This window comes from Dendrobates tinctorius, unplaced genomic scaffold (assembly GCF_039654945.1).
Source record: "Dendrobates tinctorius isolate UK_male_01 unplaced genomic scaffold, ASM3965494v1 ptg000044l, whole genome shotgun sequence".
In the NCBI taxonomy this organism is placed as follows: Eukaryota; Metazoa; Chordata; class Amphibia; order Anura; family Dendrobatidae; genus Dendrobates; species Dendrobates tinctorius.
The window spans coordinates 19,715,612-19,731,472 of NW_027361712.1; the positions used below are offsets into that span (position 1 = coordinate 19,715,612).

General features: G+C 44.6%; 1 protein-coding gene across 5 annotated transcripts in view; it reads right to left on the reverse strand.

Annotated features, from left to right (window-relative positions):
- The window catches only part of EFS (embryonal Fyn-associated substrate), a 104,823-nt gene that overhangs the window by 17,354 nt on the left and 71,608 nt on the right, over window positions 1-15,861 (reverse strand). For 2 of the 5 annotated variants that reach the window (XM_073575395.1, XM_073575393.1), the window contains exon 1: window positions 9,920-10,183. The exons of 1 other annotated variant lie outside the window; for it this stretch is intronic. In XM_073575395.1, the coding sequence (XP_073431496.1) occupies window positions 9,920-9,925 (6 nt within the window). In that variant the 5' untranslated portion in view covers window positions 9,926-10,183. Of the gene's footprint in view, window positions 1-9,919; window positions 10,251-15,861 lie in introns of those variants that run through there. 2 more of the 5 variants (XM_073575391.1, XM_073575394.1) reach the window with 2 other exon arrangements.

Consider the following 15,861-nt stretch of genomic DNA (forward strand, 5'->3'; position numbering starts at 1 on the left):
TTTAAGGGAATCAGTCTGTCCCTCAAAAAAATGGGGGTTTCGGAAAACTTTACTTCTAGATTTTATTTTAGCATTCTTTAATTAAAACTGGCCTTCGGCAACATGACAAGCGGAGAATGCGAGTCTGCTGCCAAATGCTGAGGGACAAGTGCAAGAATGTTCACTGAAATGTAGAAAATCTCAGCAGAATTGGGTCATGTGCACATCATTTCTGAAGAAAAAGAAGAACCAGGCCGAATACGAAGAAAAAAAAAATATTAAGGAGAGGGTCTTCTTTACAAGGTGCCATTATTGCTTATGACTGCAGTAAACATTCACACTTACTCTGTAAAACCTAATTATTACCAGATTTTCATTTGTTTTTGATACATTTGGCTAGCACCACAACTGGGGAGATAGATAAAGCTTACTTGACACTTCATCATCCATTTAGTCTGCAATAACACAAATAAAACCTTATGTTAGGTTGAGTTTTTGGCGAGTTTCTGATGCCGTGTATTTTCCAAAAAATGCAAGTAACCAATTTTACTTAATGGGTGCAGAAAATCTCCAACATCAAAAACTCATCAAAAGCACATTGGGGGGGGGGGGGAACATAGCCTTAAAGGGATTGTCCACTTCTAGGATAACCCCTTATTGATCAAAATGTTTAGCCCCGATAACATAATAAAGCTTATACTCGCCTCCCGTGCCGCCGCCGTTCTTGCAATGTCAGCACTTGCTCTCCTTAGTGCTGTGATTCGGTGTTGTGACATGTGAAGCCTGGCGCCTAATAAGCACTGGCGTCACTGTCCCCGACTTTGGACAAATCGAACATGAGGAGGAAGTCCGGGCTGCAGCTGATCCATGACTTCCTCTTTTCGTTCGATTTGTCCGAAGGCGGGGACAGTGACGCCAGCACTGATTGGGCGCTGGCGTCACAACACCGCACAAGAGCCCCGGGGGAGAGTGAGTGCCAACACCGCGGGGACAGCGCCAGTATGGAACGCGAGTATAAGTTTTATTATGTTATCAGGGCCAAGTGATGGGTATAGGAAGAAGTTTTGCAAGTAATGGACAACTTCTTTAAAGCATTAATTTACACAAGAGGAATTATTTTTGTACATTAGACAATGAGTAATGTCAGCATTGCATGTCTATTAGAGCTGTAGCTACAGTAATTCCTATACCAATTAATAAAATTGTTCTTGCCATGTCCTCAGAATTTGTCCTCTAAGGCTAGCTTCACACTAGCGTTTATTCGACGCAGCGCACGACGCTGCTAAGCCCCGCCCCCTGCCGGCTCCCTGCCCGCCCCATTCGGTCATCGCCGCCTACTATCGCACATGAACGCTTGCGATCTGCGCACCCTATCTTAAGCATAGGGTGCGCAGATCTGCGCTGGCCGTGCGCTAGTAGGATTTTGGTGTGTGCTGCGCACTTTTGAAGGTGCGCGCCGAACGCAGCATGTTGCATTTCGGCGCGCACAGCGCACCTTCAAAAGTGCGCAGCGCACGCCAAAATCCTACTAGTGCACGGCCAGCGCACGATCTGCGCACCCTATGCTAAAGATAGAGTGCGCAGATCACAAGCGTCCATGTGCGATAGTAGGCGGCGATGACCGGATGGGGAGGGCAGGGAGCGGGGCTTAGCGGCGCCGTGCGTCGCATAAACGCTAGTGTGAAACTAACCTTAGGATCCTTGAAGAATGCACATTTGGAACACCCACAGTTAGACAGAACCAGACTTGTACCTCTTATCAGTGGCGTAACTTGAAGTTTTTTGGGCACCAATGCAAAATGTCCAACAGGGCACTCAACTGTCATAGGTTGTTGATAGTACTGGATTACTCATATGGGTCAAAGGAACTTTTTGCAACCCTTCCCTGGTAAAAAGGCCCAGGTGCGACTACAACCCATGCATCTACAGTTATGCCCCTGCCTCCTGCATTTCTTCTGAACTAATCCATGGTGATCGAAGTATTGAATCTGTAATATAAAAGCTAAATTGTGTCTGTAGTACAGATGTGTGTAAGCAGCCTGAGATGATAGTAATGATGCATTTTAGTGTTTATCTTAGCATCTAAATCACCCACCCTCCCCTTGTTGGCACAACTATTGCCTATTGCCAACAAATTGCTCCTTAAACTTAAAGGGAACCGGTCACCTCCTTTTTCAGCTATGAGCTGAACTCCACTACAGAACTATAGGTTCCCAGCTATCTCCCCTTTTTTAATGATATTGTTCTTATATGAGCCAAAATGACTGCGTAGGCTCCAGGGCTTGGGTGCGACTGCAACCCCTGCACTCGCTATTGTTACGAGCCTGATCTCCCATGATAAAATTCATGACTCTTCCATCACTGAAATGGAGAGCCAAAACTGTTAGGCTATGTGCACACAGTGCAGATTCTGTGCAGTTCTGCAGCAGATTTGGCCCCGCAGAACTGCAAGTTATGTACAGTACCATTTAAGGCTATGTAAAACAAAAAACGCTGTGCACATGCTGCAGATTTTTCCACGCAGATTTGGTGCGGATTTAAGGCTATGTACACACACTGCGGATTGGTCTGCGGATTTTTATCTGCAGAACCGCAGGTAAAATACCTGCGGTTTGGCCCTGCGGTTTGCCACATGGACAATGGAATAGGTTGCAGTCACACCCAAGCCCTGGAGCCTACGCAGTCCTTTTGGCTCATATAAGAACAATATCATTAAAGAGGTGAGATAGCTGGGAACCTATAGTTCTGTAGTGGAGTTCTTCGCACCAATCCAGTCTTTCCGTGCTTTCATGGGGCAGCTCTTCACCAAGTGCCAACAGACCCAGGCCCCAAACTTATTCCTCAATTAAATTATTTTTTACAGGGGATGCATATATTCGCCAAACGCTTCCAGAGATATGGGCCTTTTTATTTAGTGCTAATGGTCTTTACCAAGGTGGTGTGGCTCACAGAGTAATAGAAGAAATCAGCCTAAAGACACGTCCTCAGAAAATATATGTGAGCCACTCCTCAATGGTAATTGCCTTAATAATTAGCACTAAATAAAAAGAACCATATCTCCGGAGCTGTATGGTGCATTTGTAAAAGCATTTGCTTTTTGTAAAAAGCAAAGGACAGAATAGTCAGAGAAGTAGCAGGAATAAAATAAGCACAACTTTTGAGTTGGTGATAGGTCCTCTTTAAAAGGTTTGTACCAAAATTTGAAGTTATCCTCTATCCAGGGCTGTGGAGTCGGAGTCGAAGTCGGTGCTCATTTTGGTGGAGTCGGTATAAAATGGACCGACTCCTAAAATATATAATAAATTGGGTACAGAAGTTCAATGCAGAATATTTTTTCATAGGAATTTGGGAAAGTTATGAAATGTCCTATAAATGACTGTTCTATTCCTGATCTAAGGCTACATTCACACACAGCGTTTTTCGAGAATACGTTTTTCAGTTGCAAAAGCAGATCTGCTTTTTAAAAAACCGCATCACCTGAAAGGTTTTTGAGCTCATAGATAATGTTTTCAATAGCAAAAGCAGATTAGAAATCTGCTCTATCTATATATCCATTTATCCATATCTGTCTATCTATATCATATCTGTACCAAAAAGAATGAAAGCCGGATAGCACACAGACTAACACTCCTTTTTTTTTTTTTAGCACCAGCCAGGTACACCTCATAGCTGCCCAAAAGGACGCCCAGGACACGCATTGCTCGTCTTCAGTAACATCAACTGATAGTTAGAATAAATAGACTGCATTCATCACCACATCTTCTTAAGGTGCAGGCTTTATTTTCAAGTGTAGGGGTGTGAAGTATGAGGTTCTGCAGCAGCTGAGGTGTGCAGTATGAAATTCTGCGGAACAGTATGAAATTCTGCCCCCCCTAGGTTTGATCCTGGCTACGCCCATAGTGTGAATGTAGCCTGAGGATCTAGGCTTTATCTTAGCCGGGATAAGTCATAGTGTGTATATATATATATATATATATATATATATATATATATACACACACACACACACACTACAGACCAAAAGTTTGGACACACCTTCTCAATCAAAGCGTTTTCTTTATTTTCAGGACTATGAAAATTGTAGATTCACTCTGAAGGCATCAAAATTATGAATTAACACATGTGGAATTATATAATTAACAAAAAAGTGTGAAACAACTGAAAATATGTCTTATATTCTAGGTTCTTCAAAGTAGCCACCTTTTGCTTTGATTTCTGCTTTGCACTCATGGCATTCTCTTGATGAGCTTCAAGAGGTAGTCACCAGAAATGGTTATCACTTCACAGGTGTGCCCTGTCAGGTTTAATAAGTGGGATTTCTTGCCTTATAAATGAGGTTGGGACCATCAGTTGTGTTGTGCAGAAGTCTGGTGGATACACAGGTGATAGTCCTACTGAATAGACTGTTAGCTGCTTTTTTCTTGCCATAATACAAATTCTAAGTAAAGAAAAACGAGTGGCCATCATTACTTTAAGAAATGGAGGTCAGTCAGTCCGAAAAATTGGGAAAACTTTGAAAGTGTCCCCAAGTGCATTGGCAAAAACCATCAAGCGCTACAAAGAAACTGGCTCACATGAGGACCGCCCCAGGAAAGGAAGACCAAGAGTCACCTCTGCTGCGGAGGATAAGTTCATCCTAGTCACCAGCCTCAGAAATCGCAGGTTAACAGCAGCTCAGAATAGAGACCAGGTCAATGCCACACAGAGTTCTAGCAGCAGACACATCTCTACAACAACTGTTAAGAGGAGACTTTGTGCAGCAGGCCTTCATGGTAAAATAGCTGCTAGGAAACCACTGCTAAGGACAGGCCACAAGCAGAAGAGACTTGTTTGGGCTAGAGAACACAAGAAATGGACATTAGACCAGTGGAAATCTGTGCTTTGGTCTTACGAGTCCAAATTTGAGATCTTTGGTTCCAACCACCATGTCTTTGTGCGACGCAGAAAAGGTGAACGGATGGACTCTACATGCCTGGTTCCCACCGTGAAGCATGGAGGAGGAGGTGTGATGGTGTGGGGGTGCTTTGCTGGTGACACTGTTAGGGATTTATTCAAAATTGAAGGCATACTGAACCAGCATGGCTACCACAGCATCTTGCAGCGGCATGCTATTCCATCCGGTTTGTGTTTAGTTGGACCATCATTTAGTTTTCAACAGGACAATGGCCTCAAACACACCTCCAGGCAGTGTAAGGGCTATTTGACCAAGAAGGAGAGTGATGGGGTGCTACGCCAGATGACCTGGCCTCCACAGTCACCAGACCTGAACCCAATCGAGATGGTTTGGGGTGAGCTGGGCCGCAGAGTGAAGGCAAAAGGGCCAACAAGTGCTAAGCATCTCTGGGAACTCCTTCAAGACTGTTGGAAGACCATTTCTGGTGACTACCTCTTCTCATCAAGAGAATGCCAAGAGTGTGCAAAGCAGTAATCAAAGCAAAAGGTGGCTACTTTGAAGAATCTAGAATATAAGACATATTTTCAGTTGTTTCACACTTTAATTATATAATTCCACATGTGTTAATTCATTGTTTTGATGCCTTCAGAATGAAGCTACAATTTTCATAGTCATGAAAATAAAGAAAACTCTGAATGAGGTGTGTCCAAACTTTGGTCTGTACGGTATACATGTACATGTATACAGTGTATTACATGTTTACAATTTATTACAGTTTTGTGTTCTAAAGTTGTATTCCAATAAATTGATATTATGTTCTATCTAAATATCTTGATTATTGGATCATAGAAATGATTAAATGTCTGATGTTCACATTGTACTACAAAAAATTTTTCACTTAAATATAAGCAATATATATGTGGGAGTCGTGGAGTCGGAGTTGGAGTTGCAGGTTTGGCTTACCGACTCCACAGCCCTGCCTCTATCCACAGGCTAAAGGCCCCGTCACACATAGCGATCTCGCTAGCGAGATCGCTGCTGAGTCACAGCGATCAGCGAGCGGCCCCCCTGATGGTATCGCTGATCGCTGCAAGAAACCTCTGGACATTTCTTTCGTCGCTGATCTCCCGCTGGCCAGCACGCATCACTGCGTATGACAGGCGGGAGACCAGCGATCAGCTGGTAACTAACGTACACATCGGGTATCCAAGGGACGCGCGTCCCTTAGATACCCGGTGTACGTTAGTTACCAGCTCCCTGCATCAGCGCGCTGGTAACTAACGAACACAGCGATGCCGCGCGCTTGGCGTCGCTGTGCTGATCGCTGGTGAAGATGTCTGTGTGACAGCTCACCAGCGATCACATAGCGACTTACCAGCGATCCTGACACGTTGATATTGTTGTCGGGATCGCTGGTAAGTCGCTATGTGTGACTCCAGCTTAAGGGATAACTTCTTGATTGATGGGGTCTGACCTATGTGACCCCCACTAATCCTGAGAACAGGGATCTGAAGAAGAATCATGTCTGAATGGAGTGAGGTTGAGCATGTGCACCATCGCTCCATTCATTCTCAATGGGGGTGCTGGAGATACCTTAAGCTTATATCTGTATAAGTTTATGGGCACATTAAATGTGTGTGTCATTCGACTTTTCTAGCATACAGTGGCACATAAAAGTTTGAACACCCTGGTCAAAATTACTGTTATTGTGAACAGTTAAGAAATTTGAAGATTAAAGGATTTCTAAAAGGCCAAAAGTTAAACATGACACATTTCCTTGGTATTTTGGCCGAAAAATATTATATAATTTTCTCATTTTAAAAAGTACTAAAAGGAGATTTATGTGTTCAGATAACTTTGACCAAGGTTTAAGACCTTAATTAGCCTGTTAGGGGTTATGGCTTGTTCACAAAACCCAGCCTCCTCTAGCCTTGTGCCAAAAACCAGCAACCATGGGTTCACAAAGCAGGGGAAGGCTATAAGAAGATAGTAAAGCGTTTTAAAGTTTACCTTTCCTCAGTTTGAAATGTAATTAATAGTGATTACCAAAAAAGTCCCTGCATATATTGCAGCTGTGGAACAGCCGGGAGATGTGCACCCGTGGGGACTCAAACATATTGTTCAAGGACGTCGAAGACACTTGGTTAACATACGAGCATGCTCTGATAACACCTTATCTGAGCATGTTCGCTCATCACTAGTAATTAAGAAATATTAGTTAACAGGAACAATGGTGGTCAAGATAAGGTATGGAAGACCAAGCTGCTTGTAGGATTGCTAGAGAGGCAAGTCAAAACCCCTGCTTGACAGCAAAAGACCTTCAGAAAGATTTAGTATGCTCTGGGATTGTGGTACATTGTTCTACTGTTCCCAGACACCTGCACAAATATGGCCTTCATGGAAGAGTCATCAGAAGAAAACCCCTCCTGCATGCTCACCATAAAGTTCATAGAAGTATGCAAAAGAACATCTAAACAAGCCTGATGCATTTTGGAATCAAGTCCTGAGGACCAATGAGGATAAAATAGAACTTTTTGGATACAATGATTAAACATGTGTGGAGAAGAAAGAGCATAGAATTTCAGGAAAAAAATAAATGGATAGTGATCCTAAACCCATGTCAAAATCCATAATAGGCTATCACAAAAGGCACAAGTTGAAGATTTTACAATGGCCCTTACAGTCACCCTAATCTGAACATCATTGAAAATCTGTGGCTAGACCTCAAAATTGCAGTGCGTGTAAAGGCCCCGTTACACATAACGATGTCCTAGCGATCCGACATGATGGGATCACTGGGACATTGTTAGGCTGATCGCTGGTGAGCTGTCACAAGACAGCCCCTCCAGAGATCAGGACCAGCGACGCTGGTTTCTAATGTAAACATCAGGGATCCAGGAGCCGCGGCTCTTGGATACCCGATGTTTACATTAGAAACCAGCGTCCAGCGTCGCTGATCTCTCGCTGCGATGCGTGCTGGCCAGTGGGAGACCAGCGATCGAAAAATGGCCCGCTGGCGAGATCACTGTGGCGTCACAAAATCAGCGATCTCGCTAGTGAGATCGCTGTGTGTGACGGGCCTTAAGACGACCCAGGAATCTCACAGAACTGGAAGAACTTTCCAAGGAAGAATGGATGAAAATCCGTCAAACAAGAATTGAAAGACTCTTGTCTGGCTACAAAAAGTGTTTACAATCTGTGATACTTTCAAAAGGGGGTGAAACTAGATCCTAACCATCAGGGTTGTGGAGTTGGTAAGCTAAACCACTGGCTCCGACTCTCCAGCACTGGTCACTACTGAGCATGTCCATAAAGTGCAGCACAGATTCATCTCCACTAAAAGCCCAGATCCTCAGATCAGGAACAGGACAGACATTTATAGGACATTTCATAACTTCCCCAAATTCTTATGAAAACATTTACAGCACATCCTGCATTGTATGACTGTACCCAATTTATTGTATATTTTTGGAGTCGGAGCCGGTCCATTTTATATTGACTCCACAGAAATGGACCACAGCCCTGCTCACCGTGCAGGGTGCCCAAACTTTTGCACTGGTCCATTTTCTTTTTTGCTGTGGTTTTTAAATGCAGGAGATGAAAGAATAGTTTTCCTTTTTTCGCCTAAAATATAAAGGAATTTGTCATCTTTAACCCTTTTCGAGATCATTTCATCTTCAGCTTGCTTAATTGCTCACAATAACAATAATTTTGACCAGGGGTGCCCAAACTTTTACATGCCACTGTATAATCTTTTGCCCCAAATGTAACGTGATCATACAACTGAGGTAACAATAGAAGGGATAAATGACTGGACAAGGAGAGAAGAAGGGGGGGTCCATAAAACTATGGGGTAAGATAAAATACGCGGAGGAGACCGGAGCCTCAAATCAATAACATCGGGCACAGACGCGAGGGGATAATTGGGGCAAGTCACATGTAATCTTAGGCTGGTTTCACATTTGCGTTTTTTAGCGCTGGAAAAAAACGCATATGTGCGCATGCGTTTTTTCCCCTATATTTAACATGGGTGCGCATACCTGCGCGCTGGTAAGCGCATGTATGCGATTTTCATGCGCTGCGTTTTTTTGGGGTGTGCGTTTGCATTTTCCAGACGCAGCATGTTGCATTTTTTGGCCCTGCAAAAAAGCGCATGCGCACATATGCGCACGTTTTGCGCTAAAAATGGCCATTATAGCCTATGGATGCGCATACATGCGCACTGGCATGCTCATGTATGCGTTTTTTTTGCACATGCGTTTTTTTTTGTTAACCATGGAATTTAGGGGTTTGGGTAAGAGTTAGGGTTAGTTAAGGGGGTTTAGGGTTAGGGTCAGGGTTAGGGTTGGGGTTAGGGTCAGGGTTAAGTATGGTTTGGTTAAGGGTCAGGGTTAGGGTTGGGGTTAGGGTTAAGTATGGTTTGGTTAAGGGTTAGGGTCAGGGTTAGGGTTAGTTAGGGTTTAGGGTTAAGTATGGTTTGGTTAAGGGTTAGGGTCAGGGTTAGGGTTAGGGTCAGGGTTAGGGTCAGTAAAGTCATGGTTTGGGTTAGTGTGAGGGGCCACCTAATGTTGGAAAAAAACGCAAACGCGGTAAAAACGCACTAAAAATGCATACAAACGCATAAAAACGCTGTGTTTTTTTCATGCATGCTCATAAAAATGCTTGAAAAAAACGCAGCAGTTGTATGCTTTTGTATGCGTTTTTTCAATGCGTTTTTTTGCGGGAAAAACGCGCTGCAAAAAAAAGCAAGTGTGAAACAGGCCTTAGGGAGCCGGACTATTACGACCATCGCGATGGAGATTATTACATCAATGGAGAGAAAACGGCAAAATAAAAAGTAATAAATAATAATAATAAAGGAGAAAAATACAAAATAAGAAGATGGTGATTAATAAAGCAAAGGAAAAACAAAACCCTAAACAAGCCCTGGGTGACGTCGCTCGCCCCGCACCTTACACCCTAATGAGGTCACCCATACACCCGTGCCACACGGGAAGGACACGGAGGGCGAGCTGGGCACAAACACGACAAGAACGAGTCACTTACTGGCATTGCGTCCTCGGTGCCAGTCACTCACATGCCAATGGAGCTTCCCCGGGAAACATAGGTGTCCTCACACAGCCTGGCACAAGGCGAGACAGACAGTGAGAAGGCCCCAACACAGGAGTCCGGCACTGCCACCTGCAAGGGAGGCTACCTGGGCACAAGGAGTCCCGGGTCTTGTCCTACAGCGCAGAGCAGGCAGGAGGGAAGGACACAGCACAAAGGTGGGGGAGACACGGGAGGAGGAGACATGGCGGCCGGGAGGGGCTGAAATAGGAGATGAGCCCCTAGCCGGCCAATTGTACCGGCAACAGAACATGGAGGAGACTGAGGGGGCGGGGGATGGGCGCTCCTTAACACCTTGCTCACCGAAGGCACGGTTAACCCCTTCAGGTACCAGGATATCGTGGGGAGAACCCCGCCGGCAGCAGCCGTGCTGGAGGTTTAACCACCTGGGTGCCGGCAGCCTCCCCTCAGCCACACAGTGAAGCGATTTACCACAGAGACGGGCCGCTTCCCGTGAAAGGCGGCTGGGAGTTTGGTTTTCATGAGAACAGTAGTTTCTTGTGTGAAGGGACGGTCAGCACCAGCCTCCTGCCCACACTGCATCCACATACACAGGGGTCTTCTGTTCTGGCCGCCATCCCCCACCCCGGCTCCCGCTACTGCATTACTGAGGGGATGTATGGATGCACTTATCAATGCACGGGCTGTAGGAATCTATGTTCTGCCCCTACGTACTTATATACTTGTAGAGCCAACCACACAAATAGTTGTAATATAGCTATAAATATATAAGTGTACATTATCTGTCTGTCCAGGTCTGAGCACCCGTGGAAGAGCATAATATATGAAATATATATACACACAGAACAGACCAAAAGTTTGGACACACCTCATTCAAAGAGTTTTCTTTATTTTCAGGACTATGAAAATTGTAGATTCATTCTGAAGTCATCAAAACTATGAAGTAACACATGTGGAATTATATAATTAACAAAAAAGTGTGAAACAACTGAAAATATGTCTTATATTCTAGGTTCTTCAAAGTAGCCACCTTTTGCTTTGATTACTGCTTTGCACACTCTTGGCATTCTCTTGATGAACTTCAAGAGGCAGTCACCGGAAATGGTCTTCCAACAGTCTTGAAGGAGTTCCCAGAGATGCTTAGCACTTGTTGGCCCTTTTGCCTTCACTCTGCGGCCCAGCTCACCCCAAACCATCTCGATTGGGTTCAGGTCTGGTGACTGTGGAGGCCAGGTCATCTGCCGTAGCAACCCATCACTCTCCTTCTTGGTCAAATAGCCCTTACACTGCCTGGAGGTGTGTTTGGGGTCATTGTCCTGTTGAAAACTAAATGATGGTCCAAGTAAACACAAACCGGATGGAATAGCACGCCGCTACAAGATGCTGTGGTAGCCATGCTGGTTCAGTATGCCTTCAATTTTGAATAAATCCCCAGCAGTGTCACTAGCAAAGCACCCCCACACCATCACACCTCCTCCTCCATGCTTCACAGTGGGAACCAGGCATGTAGAGTCCATCTGTTCACCTTTTCTGTGTCGCACAAAGACACGGTGGTTGGAACCAAAGATCTCAATTTTGGACTCATCAGACCAAAGCACAGATTTCCACTGGTCTAATGTCCATTCCTTGTGTTCTTTAGCCCAAACAAGTCTCTTCTGCTTGTTGCCTGTCCTTAGCAGTGGTTTCCTAGCAGCTATTTTACCATGAAGGCCTGCTGCACAAAGTCTCCTCTTAACAGTTGTAGAGATGTGTCTGCTGCTAGAACTCTGTGTGGCATTGACCTGGTCTCTATTCTGAGCTGCTGTTAACCTGCGATTTCTGAGGCTGGTGACTAGGATGAACTTATCCTCCGCAGCAGAGGTGACTCTTGGTCTTCCTTTCCTGGGGCGGTCCTCATGTGAGCCAGTTTCTTTGTAGCGCTTGATGGTTTTTGCCACTGCACTTGGGATCACTTTCAAAGTTTTCCCAGTTTTTCACACTGACTGACCTCCATTTCTTAAACTAATGATGGCCACTCGTTTTTCTTAGAATTTGTATTACGGCAAGAAAAAAGCAGCTATCAGTCTATTCAGTAGGACTATCAGCTGTGTATCCACCAGAGTTCTGCACAATACAACTGATGGTCTCAACCCCATTTATAAGGCAAGAAATCCCACTTATTAAACCTGACAGGGCACACCTGTGAAGTGAAAACTATTTCTGGTGACTACCTCTTGAAGCTCATCAGGAGAATGCCAAGAGTGCAAAGCAGTAATCAAAGCCAAAGGTGGCTACTTTGAAGAACCTAGAATATAAGACATACAGTATTTTCAGTTGTTTCACACTTTTTTGTTAATTATATAATTCCACATGAGTTAATTCATAGTTTTGATGCCTTCAGAGTGAATCTACAATTTTCATAGTCATGAAAATAAAGAAAACTCTTTGAATGAGAAGGTGTGTCCAAAATTTTGGTCTGTACTGTATATATATATACAGTCCAGTATATATATATACACAGTACAGTATATATATATATATACACACACACACTACACATATACATGCACACACATTATATATATATATACACACACACACACACACACACACACACACACACTCATGGCCGAAAGTGTTGGCACCCTTGAAATTGTTCCAGATTTTCAGCCAGTATTATACGAGGCTGAAGTTGGTTTCTTATTTGTCCAGTTTCTTATTCGGGGCTGAAGTTGGTTTCTTATTCGGCAATTTTTTCTTTTCTAATAAGAAACCAACTTCAGCCTTGTGACAATTATTGTATTGGAACAACACAAAAACTCATAGATCAAAAGGCAACTTTACAGTGCTTTGTTTCCATCCATTTTAGGGTTCTTCTTGAAGTATGTTTGGGGTCATTGTCCTGCTGGAAGACCCATGACCTAAGACACAAGCCCAGCTTTCTGTCACTGGGCACTACATTATGATCCAAAATCCTTTGGTAATCTTCAGATTTCATGATGCCTTGCACACAGTCAATGCACCCAGGAGCAAAAGCGTCAAAATAACCTCAAAACATCCTTGAACCTTCACGATGTTTGACTGTAGGTACTGTGTTCTTTTCTTTAAACAGTAGAATTATGTGCTTTACCAAAAAACTCCATCTTGGTCTCACCTGTCCATAAAACACTTTCCCAAAAAGATTAAGGTTTACTCATGTATATTTTGGCAAACATTAGTCTAGCTTTTTCTGTCTCTGTGTTAGCAGTGGGGTCCTCCTGGGTCTTCCGGCACAGTGTCTCATTTCATTGAAAAGTCGACAGTTCACACTGATACTGATACATCCTGATCCTACAGGACAGCTTGAATTTCTTTGAAACTTGATTGGGGCTGGTTATCCACCATTCAGACTATCTTGTGTTGCAAACTTTCATGCATTTTTGTCTGCTATTCACATCCAGGGAGATTAGCTACATTACCATGGGTTGTACACTTCTTGATTATGCTACGCTCTGTGGACAAAGGAAGATCTCTGGAGATGGACTTGTAACCTTGAGACTGTTGATATTTTTCAACAATTTTGGTTCTCAAGTCTTCAGACAGTTTTATTCTTCTCTTTGTGTTCTCCATGCTTAGTGGGGCACATACAGACACACAATGCAAAGATTGAGTCAGCTTCTCCCCTTTTTATCTCGTTTCAGGTGTGATTTTCATATTTCCCACATCTGTTACTTGTCACAGGTGAGTTTGAACGAGTATCACATGCTTGAAACAAAGTTGTTTACCCACAATTTTGCAAAGGTTGGCATCAATTTTGTCCTGCCCATTTTTGGGCTTTTGTGTGAAATTATGTCCAATTTGCCTTTTTTTTCACTTTTTTTTGTGTTGTACCAATATATACAAATTAAACTAACATGTGGTAACAAAGCTACTCACTTGGGTGCGGGACGAGGTTTCTCCACATAAACCGCAACACAGGACAACTTAAATACAGCCTTTGTCCGGCACAAAGTGAAACATATAGTAAAATCCTCATTCAAAAGTAGTAAGCATTTGTCCGCTTGAGTTAGATTCCAGCTTCTTAGACTCTTGGCCAAGACACACACTCCTGGAGATCTGTACACCTTCACACAGAGAACGTGTGTGACACACAAAACATGCGTGTAACACACAGGCCCCACTTTACAATGTGAACTACACCCAGAGATGGAGATATGGTGAACTGTCCTGCTCAACTTTTCAGCCTCATAATAAATCCGGCCTTGTCATGGCCGATTAAAGGGAATCTGTCACCCCTTTTTTCGAATATGAGCTGCCGGCACCGACATCAGGGGTTTATCTACAGCATTCTGTAATGCTGTAGATAAGCCCCCGATGTAACCTGAAAGATAAGAAGAAAGAATTAGATTATGCTCACCCCGGCGTCCAGTCCGATGGGTGTCGCAGTCCGGTCCGGCGCCTCCCATCTTCATACGATGCCGTCCTCTTCTTTCCTTCTTGTCGTGGCTCCTGCTCAGGCACACTGCTCTGCCCTGCTGAGGGCAGATCAGAGTCCTGCAGTGTGCAGGCGCCATGAGAGGTCCGGCGCCTGCGCACTGCAGTATTCTGCTCTGCCCTTGTAGGGGAAGTGGACTGACATACGGACCTGTCTGCAGTGGGAAGGTAAAGGTGTAGTGTGCTTTAGGTGGACTGTTGCATTTATAGATGGGAGATAGTTGGAGAAGGGAAAGATGGGTGTAGTACTACAGTTTGGCCACAAGATGGGAGTAGAGAGAGTTGTGAGAAATGGACTTAACATCAGCTTATGGCTACGAAACCGCACAGTCATGGGGGGCGGGGTTACAAGAACTCTAGGGGGAATTCCCAAGGAGGGGGATAAAAGGAGGCTGGAGAGTTCTAGAAGCAGTCAGTCCAGGGAGAGGAGCTCAGGAGAGAAGACTGAAGGGAGAGACAGAAGAAGCTACTGGAAGGACTGACAACGTAGACAGTCAGGGGGTGGCCCTGACAGGAGAAGCCGCAGACGGAGAGACAAGAGAAGCCGCAGACGGAGAGATCCTCGGGGTACCACAAGAAGGACGGACTCGGGCAGGCGAAGCGCTGTAGTGGTAGGCCTAGGGCAGCTGCAGTGAAAGAGCCGCGAGGGCCGTCATATGGAAGTAAGGAGGAAGCGAAGGTACCCGGGCCTGTGTGCGGAGAGTGTCTAGCTGCTGCTTTATGTTGCTGCGGGTTGTCAAGAGGACGGCCAATAGAGGGGACCTGTTGGACGCACTTCAGTCTCGTCTCAGTCTGTTCGCGGCGGTAAGAGGACCACCCCCCAGTCGGCTCATGTACCTACACCCTTAATAGGGCAGAGCAGTGCGCCTGCGCCGGAGCCACGACAAGAAGGAAAGAAGAGGACGGCATAGTATAAAGATGGGAGGCGCCGGACCGCAACACCCATCGGACCAAGACCGGACCGCCCCCCGGATGAGTATAATCTAACGTGTTTTTCTTATCTTTCAGGTTACATCCGGGGCTTATCTACAGCATTACAGAATGTTGTAGATAAGCACCTGATGTCGGTGCCGGCAGCTCATATTCGAAAACAGGGGTGACAGATTCCCTTTAAACCCTCTTAGCACTATGTGTAATACGGCAAATACAACATTACTACAGGTTTATATCAGTGGACAACCATCTCTGTGACACATATCTCCCATCCACTATGTGTACCAAAGCCACAATGTGTATAACCAATGTGTATAACAAGACATGTATATATGTATGTATATATATATATATATATTTAATATATAAAGCTCAATGTGTGTATGTATGTGTGTGTATGTCCGGGATTGGCATCCGCACCGTCGCAGCTACAGCCACAAAATTTGGCACAGTTCAACGTCTGGACCCCGAGAGTGTCCTAAGCTATGTTGTGAGGCGAAATTTTAACCCCGCGCGTTCCAATTCACCAAACA